Source organism: Syngnathoides biaculeatus, chromosome 22, assembly GCF_019802595.1.
Source record: "Syngnathoides biaculeatus isolate LvHL_M chromosome 22, ASM1980259v1, whole genome shotgun sequence".
NCBI classification, from domain to species: domain Eukaryota; kingdom Metazoa; phylum Chordata; class Actinopteri; order Syngnathiformes; family Syngnathidae; genus Syngnathoides; species Syngnathoides biaculeatus.
Genome location: NC_084661.1, coordinates 16,158,295 through 16,173,352, shown reverse-complemented (window position 1 = coordinate 16,173,352; position 15,058 = coordinate 16,158,295). Strand labels below are relative to the sequence as shown.

Genomic DNA, 15,058 nt, shown 5'->3' with positions numbered 1-15,058 from the left:
CAAGGTATCGAGCCGTCGATCGAGCAGTGCATTCATCGGCCGTCCGTCGATGCGGAGGACTACAGGCGCGGCCTCTCTGCGATCCATCGTAGTGCCGTAGCCGACGGGATCGCCGGCTACAAGCCCAACACCGTGCTGAGATCGACTCTATCGCAAACCCGTTCGGGCTGGTGTCACAAGCTCAACAACTCTCAGCGTGGACTCGACAACGTCGTCGATAAATGCCCCCCCCCACGATACGCGTCATATTGTCAACTGTGCTCAAAAAAACGATCACGCCGATGGTGCAACACCTGTGGAGCGCCCCGGCCGATGTGGCTCACTTTCTAGACCTTGATACAGAACAACGACCGTCGTACTTGTCTACAACAACAACCCTCAAACTGTAAGCCCGTTAATTTCAAGATAATCAGAAGTCCTCCCTCAAAAAGACACATTAGTCAAAATGTTTCAGTTATTTTGATAAAGTGAAACAAGGAAGTGGTTGGAAAAAAAAAAATCCAAGAACAAAACTTTCTGAATAATGTCATTATCATTCACTTTTTACACAAGCATAGAGTCGGGTACATCAGTTAAAATCAAAGTTTTCTTTCACAATTCTATCTCATATTTAAAGGTCATATTCCTCTGCCCTACTTTTCAGTTAGTTAAAATAGTTTGTACGAGAGCACACGATGCCAAAACGCACGGGAAAAAAAAAAAAAAAGGTTTGAGTTTGGTCCAAAGTGCACAACCCCGCCCGTGTCACGTGACCGCTTTGATGGCTTTGTGCAGGACGAGGATGAAAGAGGAAAGGTGGTCTTTAACCCGGAGAAAGGAAACTCTGGATATGTGCGCGAGGGTAAAGGTCGGCTTTCCCTTTCCTTCCTGTCTGAGGTCAAATCACTCCAGGCTCTCAAAAAGTCCTTGGTGTGAATGATAAAAAATGTCATTCGACTGGAAGAGCGAGTGAGAATATGTTGTGGAAACATTGCTGCTTGCTGGTTGGTGGCGCATACCAGTGCCAGGGGCTGCTGGCCCCGCCCCCTTCCCGGGACTTCCTGCGAGACTAAAACAAACAGCCGATCCTGTAATTATTTGCTTTGCAGGGCCGCTGCCTTATAAAGACATTCAGACCGGCGTCCAATCGGGGAAGCGAACCTTGATCCCGCCGACCATCTGTCCCAAGGGGAGCGGGCACGGCTTCGCCCGCAGAAAAACCTTCGTTTTCCAAAGCAGCCGTGGAGTGCCGCGGACGCTCGGCGGGAAAGTTATTCAGAGGTTAGGAGTCACTTAATTGAGGCTCGGGGGTGAACCAAAGCTCGTCGCCGGGCCCACTTCCCGTCTAGATTGTCACCAGATTCGAACCGCCGCGCTGCGTCCTCACAAATGCGGCGTAAAAACTAAACAGTCGTGCTCCCCGTGGGGACCTCACGCGTACACATTGAGAAAGCAGGGTGGTGGTGGTGGTGGGGGGGGGGGGGGGGGTGTCAGTACCGGCTTGAGACGCCCTCAACGAATAACAATCTGCGCACGCCATCTCCGGACAGAGCCGAGGGGGAAAACAAGCAGACAGAAGAAACTGGCGAGAGTCGGGAAAATGAGTCCCGGCGTCGGCCCGCAGGCTGTCTGGCTACCGTGCCTGGGAAAACACCGTCGAGCTCGGCTTCATCTATCAACTGCAAATGGATAAATCCCCAAAATGTTTCCCACGAGATACCCATTCGTTATCGAGGGTACCGCCTGATGACGCTCTTTTTAGGGACTGGAACGATAGCGGCAAAGTTAAGATTCGGTTTGTATCTTGCGCCCCAAAGCGTTGGCGAATTTCTGGGTGCGGAAACGTCTTTGGCAGCAATGTAAGCGCTTCCAGCTGTATCTCCATTCGGGGGGCAATTTCTGGGGGTTGGGACTTAAGAGGGACGGGGGGAGTCTCTTACAAAAGCAACGCATGTTTATGTCTTACATAGAATATGGGGATTTTCTGATTTTCAGTTTCGCTACGCTATCGTTGTGCCGATTTTGACAATTCAACCCAATGAGAATTGCTTGTGTTCGTCATCATTTTAAAGAAAACCAGCGTTCACCACATACAGTGACCTACTTCCCATCGTTTTTGGGGGTATTTTTCATTTTGTAGCACCCACGTATGTTAACACCCTGCTCCAGGTTAAAGTTTACAGCTGACCCTTTTACAAGATCTTGCTTCCCCAAGTCAGGGTTTCGTATTTTCCGCACTATAAGGCGCACCTTCAATGAATGGCTTATCTTAAAATATGTTTTCATATATATGGCGCGCCGCATTATAAGGCGCATAGAATAAACGCTACAGTAAAGGCTGGGGTTGCGTTACGCATCCATTAGCTGGAGCTGCACTAAAGGCTCAATATTGACCCATATATAAGGCGCGCCGTCGGCTTTTGAGAAAATTAAAGGCTTTGAGGTGCGCCTTATACAGCGGAAGATACGGTACATTAAAAAGGTCTAAAGTAAAGAAAATTTGTGACAAAAGCTGACAACTCAGTCAAGCGTTGCCAACTTTGTGATCCGCTCGCTATATTTAGTGACACCTCGAGTAACTATCTATCCATCCATCCATTTTCTTTGCCGCTTATCCTCACGAGGGTCGCGGGGCGTGCTGGAGCCTATCCCAGCTGTCGACGGACAGGCGGGGTCAGGGACTGAACCCGGGGACCTCAGAACAGAACTCTGCCGCATGCATGTACGCCGGGTACTATCGAGGTGCCCTTGAGCAAAGACACTGGCAACACTTGCCCCAGCACTGAGACGGGTAGCGCGCAGATTCTCGCGCCACATCTCTTTACCTGCCTGCACGTGTGCGAGATGGTTATGTCTGATTGCCTAATACTCATAAACATATCTGTCAACTCGAACAGTAGTTCGTACAGATTTTGTGGGGAGTGTTACGTGTACGGCCGTATATCACAAATCATATGAATTCAGAAAATTCTGAAAAAAAAAACTGCAATTCTGAACACAGTAATGCCACTAAATACACTTTTGATAATTAGACTTCAACTTCAGATATTATCATTATGGCGATCTACAATAAAAATCATTGAAAAACGTTTGTTTTTTTCCCCCTCCATTATTTTGACACATAATTTGCTTCGGTATGTCCTAAAGATTTTTTTGCTCTCTATAAGGATTTTTTTTGTGGTAGTTTATACAGGTTGGCGCTCCGAAAAGTTGACAGGTATGCGTGAATAAAGCGGTTTCAAACACCTGTTTTGGTGTAAAGCAAATCAACAAAAGAGGAAAAAACAGAAAGTAAAAGCTCTTTTAAATAAAGGCCGTGTATTTTGCAACAGTATTTTATTTCAATTTGATACCTGTTTTTACACATTCAACTAGTGAATATTGATCAAAATGTGCATAATGTTTCATCTCTTTATGATTCCTTTTGGTCTTACTAAGCAACTATTTACGGTATTCAGAAACCCCCAAATTTTTCGAGGTGGTGTCAAAATTTCGAGAGCCTTCAAACCAAATTGAACAATACGGGGGGCGGGGGGGGCAAGTTTTCTGTTTATGACATGCTGCAGCTCAACCAAAGTCCCACGGCCCGAGCTGTCAATCAAACGTGTCAACAAAGGATGACGTCACACTTCAAAGGTGGGTCGCTCCTCTACGACGTCATACGAGCAACTTGGCCAACGCAAATGGGAGTTTGTGCGGACTCGAACAACCGTTCAAGTGAAAGTTTAAAAAAAATAAAATAAAATAAAAAGTGTGGGGGTGGGGTGGGGTGGAGTGGAGTGCTGCTCACCTGAGCTTGAGGTTAGCCATGAAGTCCTCCATGGACACGTTGTCCAGGAGCACAAAGTCGGCCATGCCGAACTCGAGGCTCTCGTGCTCGGCCATTGCCCCCCTTCCCCCTTTTTTTTTTTTTTTTTTTGGTGGTGGTGGTGGTCGCCTTGACTTGTCGAAGCTCCGACGACGTCCCGTCCGCAGGTGAGCGAGCCCTCCCTTTACTCCCCCTCCGCCGCCTCCACCACGGGCTCCTCGCTCCTCGACGCCAACTTGTCCGAGCGAACAAAAGTTTGTTGTTTTCGCCTCGCTCCTTCTCCCCGCTGGTCGCGTTTAAGTGAGTACCGACACGTCCATGTCAAGTTCCAGTTGCATCCTTGTGTCCCGTCACAAGCGCACATGAGCAGCCGCCCAGTTCGTGGACGTCCGGGAGACTCTTCGCAGCCAATCGCGACGCGCTTTGCCCACCTCGAGCCACGCCCCCCCCCCCCCCCCAAATGAAAGGCTCGTCCTCCTTTCATTTTTCTTTCTTTTTTTTTTTTAAAGCCAAATTTCTTTTATAAACCACCATTCCCCCGGTCGACTCTTCATATTTTGGCGATGACCGAGAAGTCGACCACGCCGAGATGGGAGGAGGGATTTTTTTTGTTTGTTTTTTTTATTTCTTTCTTTTGGGCGCAACCACATTTGGCCATGACCATAAAAGGGTAAAAAAGTAAAATTTTCAATCGGACTTTTCGCGGTTACTGACTGGATGGGAGAGAAGAAGAAAAAGGAAAAAGAAGAAGAAGAAAACAGGAAAACTACTGGATCAGCAGGAAAACGAGTTGGGTCGCGTCAATGACTGCGAAATTGCGCCATCTCGTGGACAGGAGAGGGATGTCATTCCATACCACGAAAAGTCTGCCCGAGTGCTTCTCAAACATTTTCTTTTTTATTTTTTGATATTTAAAAATTGACCCCAAGTACAACTCAACTTGCCCCCCCCAAAAAAAAAAAATCTGAGTGAAGGTTAACGTACACTGTTTTCACAAGTGTGCACACCCCGTGATAACTACAGAAAAAAAGCATCCATCCGTCCTTTGCCACTTATCCTCATTAGGGTTGCCCCCCCCAAAAAAAAAATTTCAGTGAAGGTTAACCTAAACTGTGTTTGCATATGTATGCACACCCCGTGATTACAGAAAAAAACATACATCTGTCCATTTTCTTTGCCGCTTATCCTCACTAGGGTTGGCCCCCCCAAAAAATTCAGTTAACGTAAACTGTTTGCATATGTATGCACACCCCGTGATTACAGAAAAAAACATCCATCCGTCCATTTTCTTTGCCGCTTATTCTCACTAGGGTCGCCCCCTCCCAAAAAAAAAACCAGACAGAAAAAATCAGAGTGAAGGTTAACGTAGACTGTTTTTGCATAAGTATGCACACCCCGTGATAACTACAGAAAAAAAGCATCCATCCGTCCTTTGCCACTTACCCTCTTTAGGGTTGCCCCCCCCAAAAAAAATTTCAGTGAAGGTTAACCTAAACTGTGTTTGCATATGTATGCACACCCCGTGAGTACAGAAAAAAACATACATCCGTCCATTTCCTTTGCCGCTTATTCTCACTAGGGTCTCCCCCCCCCAAAAAAAAAAAAACAAAAAATCAGAGTGAAGGTTAACGTAAACTGTTTGCATATGTATGCACACCCCATGATTACAGAAAAAAAACATACATCTGTACATTTTCTTTGCCGCTTATCCTCACTAGGGTTTGCCCCCCCTAAAAATTCAGTGGTTAACGTAAACTGTTTGCATATGTATGCACACCCCGTGATTACAGAAAAAAACATCCATCTGTCCATTTTCTTTGCCGCTTATTCTCACTAGGGTCGCCCCCCCCAAAAAAAAACTGACAAAAAAATCAGAGTGAAGGTTAGCGTAGACTGTTTTTGCATAAGTATGCACACCCCGTGATAACTACAGAAAAAAATCATCTGTCCATTTTCTTTGCTGCTTATCCTCACTCGGGTCGCCCCCTCAAAAGAAAAAAATCAGAGTGAATGTTAGCGTAAACTGTGTGTTTGCATAAGTATGCACACCCAATGATAACTACAGAAAAAAACATACATCCGTCCATTTTCTTTGCTGCTTATCCTCACTAGGGTCACCCCTCCCAAAAACAAAAAAACTGTAAACTGTTTGCATAAGTTTGCACACCCCACAGGACCGAATAGGACGCCGAATCCACCAAATATGGAGGAGCCTAATGTTGAGGGTCTTATCAAGTGAAAGTTTGCAGCGGATGGGAGAGTTAAAAAGGGAACCGATGCAAGAACGACAGAATGACGGTAGTTGGACTTTGGAAAGCGCAACGCGGCGCTACAGTCTCGTCGCGACAGGTGCTCCTCGCTCGCATCTGCCGCGACTTTTGTTGCATAATGCATGAACTTTTTCATGCTCCATCTGCCGCCCGGCATCGGAGGAGTTCTGCCGGGTCCCGCTGCAAAATGACGACGGCGACCACGACGAGGAGGAGGAGGAGGAGGAGGAGAGCCATCTGCGGTCACGCCGGGGATGACATTTACGCGGCTTTCGCGCTTACTCACAATAGTGTGCGCGTCAGCGGCGGCGACCGCCGCGTTCACGCTCTCGGCCCGAGGCGCGACTTCGTCGGGCAAAAAGCGCAACGAGGCCTGCGTGAGATGGATCGGGCGGCGACAACCGGCCGGACGCCCGCCGCCGCGCGCCGATCGATCCCGCATTGGCGATTGAAAATTGAGCTCCGCCTCACATCGACTGACTTATGCAACTGCGCGTCTGCAACAACAAAAAAAAAGATAATTAGCCCGATTTAATAAAGCGCACCGCCGCTAAGTTTGAATGAATCGTAATCCTTCCGCAGGTGGTCAACGATAGGCACAGCCGCCGGTGCAATTTCGCTTTATTGAAAAAAAAAAATGGTCAGAAAAACAATTCACAACCGGCGCCGAAAAAAAAAACATCAACCGGCTAACCGTTAGCAACTTATCCCGAGCCGACGCGGCCAACTCTACACTCTCATTTGCTGACTGATGTCACAGAGTTTAACCCTAGCGCGGCGTCGCGCCACTAGCGTTAAACTCTGTACCGAGGCTTAAAACCAGGTGCGCTAACGCTAGCGGCACGCTAACGCTAGGGCCGCATCACGGCATAAACCGCAGGGTTGAAACCGTGTAGGCTGGAAAATACGGTACACCTCTTCGATGTAAGTGACACGCAAGTGTAGAAAGTGAAAAATGGCTCCCTCAAGTGGACAGAAATAATAACTGCACCTCAAGCATATTTTGTATTGGTACTATGCATACAGTAAATGTTCATCCACTAAATGAATATTTAAAATGAATTATGGGGGGGTTCTGAAACAGAACCCCGATGATAAACAAGGTGATTGCATTATTATTCGCCAAGTTTTTGAGTGTTATGATAATTATAGAACAATAAATGGGAAAAAAATGACATCACAAATTTGTTGGCCCACCAAATACGCCCTGAAATATTTCATTTTGCTGCCTTTACAAATGTCATAACGCTCACTTTTAATTGACAGGCGTCATAATAATTGACACGTATCATTTTCAGCCACCGTTCACGCAATCATTCGGATGTCTCCATTGGTTGTCGTATGCTCTCTTGTGATTGGCCGGCATCTTTTCCTATGGCTCACTGATTGGCCGGCATCTTTTTCTTTTGGCTCAGAAAGAGAGGCCGAGCGTATCATTTATACACATTTAATTTTTTTTTAAAATTAACATCTGTATGCTATTTACAGTATTTACAATCATTTCAACGTCGAGCGTGATGTTATCAAAATAACATTTCACATAAAACTCGGGAAATGGACTGCACGTGTCAAGGCACAGTCTAAAAATAATAATACAATAATATTTGATGCACACAACTGCGTCACGTGACGGGTGTTTGTTCGAATGTTTGCGCAAGGAGGGGGCAAACAAAACAGTTGAAGTTGTTTGCTTTTTTGTGGGGTAATCCCCCCCCCCCAAAAAAAAAAAAATAGAAAAAAAAAATGTATCGCAGCTTCACTTGGCCACCTTGTAGTTGCTCAGGTCCAGCGGTTCCCTGCTGGGGATGCACCAGTCGTCGGCCTCCTGGCTCACTTTGTAGTTCCTCAGCGCCGTCTTGTTGTACACGGGGAGCCGCTCGACGGAGTCGGTCGACAGCGCCTGAGACGCACAAGACGGGCCATCACGGTCCGGCTCTCCCGCCGCTCGCAAAAATTCACTTTTTATTTTGCTTTTTTTAGTTGACTTGCGCTCGGGACGCCTTTCTACTGTGGGACCTGGACTAAGATCCCCCCCCAATGACCAAAATCCTAACGTAATTGTATAAAAAAATACATATTCTCCATTGACATGAACTGAAATATCATTTACGCATTCCAAGTAGCTCTACATTATTTCATAATCATAGCCAAAATGCCCGAAAGGGAAACGAGTCCAGTTTCGAATAAAGTCGCTACGTGACCGCTAAAAAAAAGATCAGACTAAATGTCCAGCACACACTTCAATCAATTTTCAAATTAAAATCGGTAACTATATTGATCCCACTATACAAATGTCAAACCCAAACGTGAGCAGACTAATTAATTATCTTTTTTTGTTGAATGAAAATAAACATCTGCTTTGACTTTGCTGACCTCACGTCCATCCATCCACCCATTTTCTTAGAAAACGTTTTCCACCATTCACGTAACCTTTAACCTTGACAACTCAATTGGACAGAGAAAAGAAACTTTGAAAGGGAAACGTATAAATAAATTGAAATGAGTTTGCACAAGTGTGCACACCCTCTTATAACTGGGAATGTGTCTCATGTTCAAATTTTTGATTCAGATGAACCCTGATTAAAGTTGTTTTTGTAGGCTTTTCCTAACATAACACATCATGAAATCCATCCATCCACTTTCCTTGCTGCTTATCCTCATGAGGGTCACGGGTCATGCTGGAGCCTATCCCGGCTGTCAACGGGCAGGAGGCGGGGTTACTCCCTGAACTGGTCACCAGCCAATCACAGGGGTCACACTCACAATCGCACCTAGGGGCAATTTAGAGTGTCCAATTAATGTTGGATGTTTTTGGGATTTGGGAGGAAACCGGAGTGCCCACCCGGAGGAAAGCCACGCAGGCACGGGGGGGAACATGCAAACTCCACACATGCGGGGCCGGGATCAAACCCGGGACCTCAGAACTGTGAGGCCAACACTTTCCAGCTGAACCACCTGACATATCACAGTAAAACAATAACTGAATCATAATCCATATTTTTGCATTTCTCGCAGTACCAAATTGGACAATGTCCAGTTTTTGGGGACTGTAATTCAGGCAATTCACCAATTGATTGAAAAAAAATCATCGAACAATCTATTAAAATAATCATTCATCGCAGCCCAATACTTGTCTTCCAAAGACCCTAAAATAAAAGTCTCAAACTCGAGGCCCGGGGGCCAGATCTGGCCCGCCACATGATTTTATGTGGCCCGCGAGGCCAAATCTCGAGTCTCAATTTCCACGATTCTTGTAAAAACCTCCCAAAATTTCAAATTGTCACATATCAAAATGATAAAGTTGAGATATTACACGCGTTTTTGTGTGACCAAACGTGAAGAGTTGAAAGTATTCTAATTCCACAGCCATAACGGCCCTCTGAGGGAAACCGGAAGCAACAACGTTGCCCCCGTGAAAAATGAGTTTGTCGCCCGCGGCGTCACGTTACCTTCAAGTAGATGACGGCGTCGGTGCCGTGGCCTTCCATGGAGTACAGCTGCAGGTCGCCCTGGAAGTATTTGGCGTAGAGTCGCGAGATGGGAAGCCCGTAGCCGAAGCCGGCCTGCGCACGAGCGAGCGTGTCATAACGAGCCGCTGGTTTTGGAAACCCCGAATGGTTACGTAACGCCGACTCACCAGCGGCGGTCGGGCGTGTTGCTCCATCTGCGGCGCCGGCGCGGTGGAGTACATGTAGCTGAAGAGGTTGTCGATCCGGCGGAAGGGGACGCCGCCGCCCTTGTCGCTCACCTGCCAGGAAAGACGTCAACAGTCTTGTTTTGACTTTGAGTACGCCGAAGGAAAGACGTTCTTGCGGTGAAGAACGCCCACGAGCGGGAAAACGACGCCGCAAAGTACGTTCAAAGGCTTCTCCGACGGAACGGAAATAGCGCGATCGAATTGTTTCAACGCTTGAAACGGAGACGCGCGGTTGGAAGAGCTCAAAAGGGAGCCTGGAAACTCCTGCTCGGAAACAGACGCGAGCAGAATCGTTTTCATATTTTGTCTGGGGCGGAATAAAAAAAAAAAAAAAAAAGGACTCGGAGCTGAAGGCGGTCGCGGAGTCAGTCAACGGCGGATACTGCCAAAAAGGCACGGTGCCAGTTTTCCCACATCTCGTTCCACTTCGATGATGAAGACCGTATGAAATAAAACCAACGACGGGCTCATTTTCCGTGCCAAAAACGTGGGTCGACTCTGGGCGGCTACCGGGCGTGCCGCAAATACCGTTCGAAGGATTTTGTTGACAAACATCAGCAGCGGTGACTTTCACTTACACTTTCCTCACGTATGAGTTATCCCAAAGTGAATATTTTGGCACATTAAACAGAAAAAAAAACCTCATAATTGACTCTCGAGTGTCTTGAAGGCCATATTGGGCGGTCCGAATGATAATGCTAAATGCTAATGGACGGCGCCACGCACCTTAATGGACATGTCCTCTCCTCCGAGCGACACCAGGACCTCGACGGGCGGCAGCTCTCGGCTCTCGTGGGTCTCGATGGTCGCCCTCATGGCGTTCTGGTTGCGATCATAATAATTATTTAGTACCGGTAAGCGTTAATAATCGATATTTTGCGTTAGGTTTTACCTTGAAGAGCTCGAACAGCATGTGGTACAAGTGCGAGGGCACGTACACGATGCCGACGGGCTGCCGCGCCTTCTCGGCTGCGGGGGGAGAAATAAACAAACAAGGAATTTGAGCCTTCCTCGGTGCTCACAAGGCCTCTGGAATGTTCCGTGTATCAATCCGTCCATTTTGTATCCCCCCGCATCCTAATTTTGAAACAAACGGCTATTTTTGGACATGCAGCGGATAAAGAGCCGAACCCTCCGCGCAGGGAGGGGCCGGAGCTGAGATTTAAACCGCAAACCTAAGAAGTGAGGATCGCGTGCCGAAACAATAACCGGCGGTTAAACCGGTTTGATCGCAGCCGAAAGGGCATCTCAGCCTTCGGCGGCGGATTAAACGCGTTCGCATGTAATTGGAATTAAGATGATTATCGTAGACTTTTTTTTTTTTACCCCAAGATCTACTTTTCAAGCCCCTACCCGCTACAAAAATGCTAAACACATTAATTTTAACGTATTTTGACGATTATTCATGCGTAAATGTATGTTTGTGTGCCTTTGCATCGCCACACGAGCCAAAATTGCACAACGCAACATGACTATGCACATTTTTCGCAACGATCGGAGTTCACGGTGACGATCGCTAAAAACACCACGCGGATGAAAATGCACATTTGGGCTGTGTCGCGGGTTCAATCCCGGGCCCGCCTGTGTGGAGCTTGCATGTTCTCCCCCGTGCCTGCGTGGCTTTCCTCCGGGCCCTCCGGTTTCCTCCCACGTACCAAAAACATACAACATTGATTGGACACTCTAAATTGCCCCTAGGTGCGATTGTTTGTCTCGATTTGCCCTGCGATTGGCTGGCAACTAGTTCAGGGTGTACCCAGCGCCTCCTACCTGTTGACAGCTGGGATAGGCTCCGGCGCTCCCCCCGACCCTCGTGAGGATAAGCGGCAAAGAAAATGGATGAACGGCTATCCGGCTGGGTCGCAAGGGGCCCGCTTGATTCATTTTCCAAAGCCTAAAACACAGTTGACGAAGTGTCTACGACGGAAGAGCGCACGTGCAACTAAATGTAGCTAAAGGGGGGCGGAGCCTAAGATCGCCAGTCGGAAAGTTCCGTTGGGATTTTTCTAGCGGGGGAACTCGCTGACTAGCGTGTTTTGCTATACTCGGCGTTGTCGTTTTCACGTGCGCAGCGAGCCAAACGTCGGAAAAATACGGCTAGCGCCATTTTTAACCAAGTCTGCCGGTCGATCGCGATCCTCAGTCGCGGACGAACGCGAACACGTCCGAGACCTGGTCCGGTTCGGTCATCCGGGGGGGCGAGAATCAGACGGGGAAAGTTGTCGGACTCACTGTTCAACTCTTGTAGAATAAGAGGAGGCGAGCGCATGTAGTACTGCTCGCACAGCATCTTGGCGCTGTGGAAGGCGTCTGAAACACAAACCGAAGAACGTTGCACACGCATTAATTGCACGGCGAATCATAATTATAAGCCGATCCCCCTCATAACTCCGGGTCGCAATTTTAACTGTTGCGTGCATCATAAACGAATCATTTAGTGAGAACCGCCCATCAATTATTAGTGTTTTTTTTTTGCGCCGTTTGTAAGAAAAACATGGCCGACATTTACCCTGAACCACGTCGCCCACGCGGCAGTGCGGGTCGATGCTGCCGATGGTGTTGGGGTGCACCGGGTTGGTGGTTCCGTCGAAAATGAGCGCTGAACAGAGAGAGAGACGCACACAGACCGCCGTCAACCGGGCCCCGGACCGGCTCCCCGAGCCGCCCCGTCGTCGCCGTTGCTCACTGTGCTGGTTGATGAGCATGCGGATGGAGATGCGGCTCATGTAGAAGCGGTCCAGGAAGTACTGGATATTCTGGTCGGTGATGGCGTCCTGCGGGAAGACCTCCTTGTACTCCATGACGCCCCGGGCCATGGTGGGCACCACGTCGTTGTGGCGGTTCCGGATCGTCACCAGGGAGTCCACAAACCTGGATGGACGAAGAGAGCGGAAAAGCTCCGACTGAGTTTCTTACCTCCACCATTGAAAGTTCTATTTGAGTCAGTTCGGACTGGGCAATGAAATTCACTATCGTCATTATTAATCAATCTTAATTGTTAAAAATAGCTTGAGAGGTCTTGAGGAAGTATTTCAACTATACATGTATTTCTACTATGCAGTTTATTATCAGGAAAAGCTAAAAAAAAAAAAAGCTTTAAAAAAAAAACCAAATTTTTAGGCTTGGAACGCATTATTTCTTTTTCCATTCATTGTAATGGGAAACACCGATTTGGTTCCCGAACAAATCGCTTCTCGGAACCGTTTTCCGGAACGGATCCTGTTCGAGAACCGAGGTATTTGTATTTGGAGTGCGTATTTCGGCAGCTGAATTTGCCAAACCCAATTGTGAACTTGTTCAGGCGCTTACGTGTCGCGGCAGGTTTGGATTTGTTGTCGTTTTTTTTTTCCCTCTCCTCTTTTGTTTACTTCCCAAAGCACGGCAATGTTATTGGTAAATGTTACGAAAGAATAAACGGGCATTAAACGTCACAACTTACTCCTCGAGGACTTTGTGATCGTCCGGGTTCTCGTGGAGGAAGTCGAGGATCTCCATCAAACTTTGGATGTACCTTCAGAAACAAAAACAAAACAAAAAAACTGGCGTTACTCAACTTCCATGAGAGAGCGGACAGGAAAATGTTGTCACATGAGGAGAAAGTGGGCTAAAGTTCACAGCTGAGGAGGAACCCCCCCCCCCCTCGCCCCCCCTACTCAATCCCGTCTTGCCGCTGGAACGAGTACAACTCGGTCAAAGGGTGCTGCTGTTTTTCAAACGCCGCGACGTCGTCAGCGGGACGCTTTGTTTGCGTCGTACTTGGTTTTTTTTTTTTTTTTGAAGTAGCTGTTTTGGCACCAGAGATTTCACGCCCGAGCCACGCCACGACGTGCCGGGCGTCGCCCGATTTGGAGGGCGGAGACTCACCAGCCCTGCACGGTCTGCACCGAGGGCGTCGTGAGCAGCCGGTCGGGCAGCAGGTTGATCTCCTTCATGATGTTGGACAGCCGCACCGGCAGCTCCTGCCTCAAAAAGGCGAATGACGTCTTCTCGCAGGCGTTGATGGAGCCTGGGTGGACCCACGGGTGGGGAAATTTTTTTTTTTTTAAAAATTAGAAAAAAAAAAAATATGAGGATCAATTTGTGATATTTAAGCAAAATGGCTGCAGCTTTACAGCAGCGGTGGACAGTGTAAGCAAAAAAAAAAAAAAAAAGTTTTTATTTTTCTCACTGTCATTTAGTGCAAAGGTTTACTGGCATGTACAGTAATAATTACATCTGGAAAATATTCAGATAACTTCACTTTATTATTATTATAGCTTATGTTATGTAACAGCCTTATTCCAAAATGGAATCAATTCACCCCTCAAGCACTTTTTAGCATCACTGCCTAAACAATTCAGCGCTCACCGTTACATCACACAAATATATATATATATATATATATTTTTTTTAAATATTTTTAAATACAATAGACTAAAATGTACGAGCCATCCTCTTCCATTTCTGACGCAATCCTGCCCGCAAGTGAGCAGCACCCGAGGGCGGCACGTCCGCGGCTGTCACGTTTAAACGGGATTTTCCCGTCAGCGCGCTTCCGGCGGCGTTCGCCCGGCGCATGTAAATCACGTGATTCGCGCTCACCGAAGTCCAGGAACTGCTTCATGGAGAGCGGCGAGGGCGAGAATTTGGAGAAGTGCTCGATGTGCTTGGGCACGCTCGCCAGCGCGGCGTTCTTCATGATGCAGCGGACGAATTTCATGTTGACGCCCGTCCGTGGGGAGGTCGCGGCCGCCGCCGCACCGCGCCGGGGGTAGAACTAAACGACTCGGGTCCGGCTGCTGCAAGCGCGTCGCCGCGGCCGAGCTCCTCGTGAGGGAAAAAGTGGGCGGCGCTGACAGAGGGCAGCCAATCGCCGCGTGGGAGTGTGATTTATTCTCCGGTTGAGCCAGTAGAAACTTTCCATTTGGGGTCGGCCTTGGCCGTTCTCCAGTTAGAACCAATAAGCGTTGAGAGGCGGGGTTTGTTGTCATCCAACATCGGCCAAGACTTCTTTGTATTTATCTGGTAGCCTGGCCAATCGGCGCTGCGGGGGGCGGGGCTTACAGTGTGTATATTTTCGGCTTGAGCCAATGGCCGCGTAGCACGGTTTGTTGACGCGCCGGGCCGGACGGCGCAACCTTTGGCCCACTTTTATTATTCACGAGCCCCCTACCCCGCAATCCCCCCGCATCATCGCGGTTCGCCATAACTTGCACACTTGCTGTTTTTGTGCTCTGGTAAATCATCATCATCATCATCTAGAACGCGACGGAATTGTTGTGTGCTGCTGATACAAGGAAATCGGGGCGCAACTACAAGTTTCTG

At 48.0% G+C, this 15,058-nt stretch overlaps 2 protein-coding genes across 2 annotated transcripts in view; both read right to left on the bottom strand.

Moving 5' to 3' along the window:
• Positions 1-6,345, bottom strand: part of myo1d (myosin 1D) — a 44,772-nt gene extending 38,427 nt beyond the window's left edge. Inside the window, exon 1 of the mRNA XM_061809321.1 lies at positions 3,770-6,345. Within this exon, the coding sequence (XP_061665305.1) occupies positions 3,770-3,864 (95 nt within the window). The 5' untranslated portion in view covers positions 3,865-6,345. The remainder of the gene's footprint in view (positions 1-3,769) is intronic.
• Positions 6,346-6,661: 316 nt separating this feature from the next.
• pdk2a (pyruvate dehydrogenase kinase 2a) lies at positions 6,662-14,711 on the bottom strand. Its single transcript, XM_061809322.1, has 11 exons — positions 14,336-14,711; positions 13,619-13,760; positions 13,194-13,265; positions 12,441-12,625; positions 12,264-12,353; positions 11,987-12,064; positions 10,647-10,723; positions 10,481-10,576; positions 9,695-9,805; positions 9,507-9,620; positions 6,662-7,957 (listed from the first exon to the last, which is right to left on the bottom strand). The coding sequence occupies exons 1-11, from the start codon at positions 14,451-14,453 to the stop codon at positions 7,814-7,816; spliced, it is 1,227 nt and encodes a 408-aa protein (XP_061665306.1). The 5' UTR covers positions 14,454-14,711; the 3' UTR covers positions 6,662-7,813.
• Between the last annotated feature and the right edge of the window lie 347 nt (positions 14,712-15,058).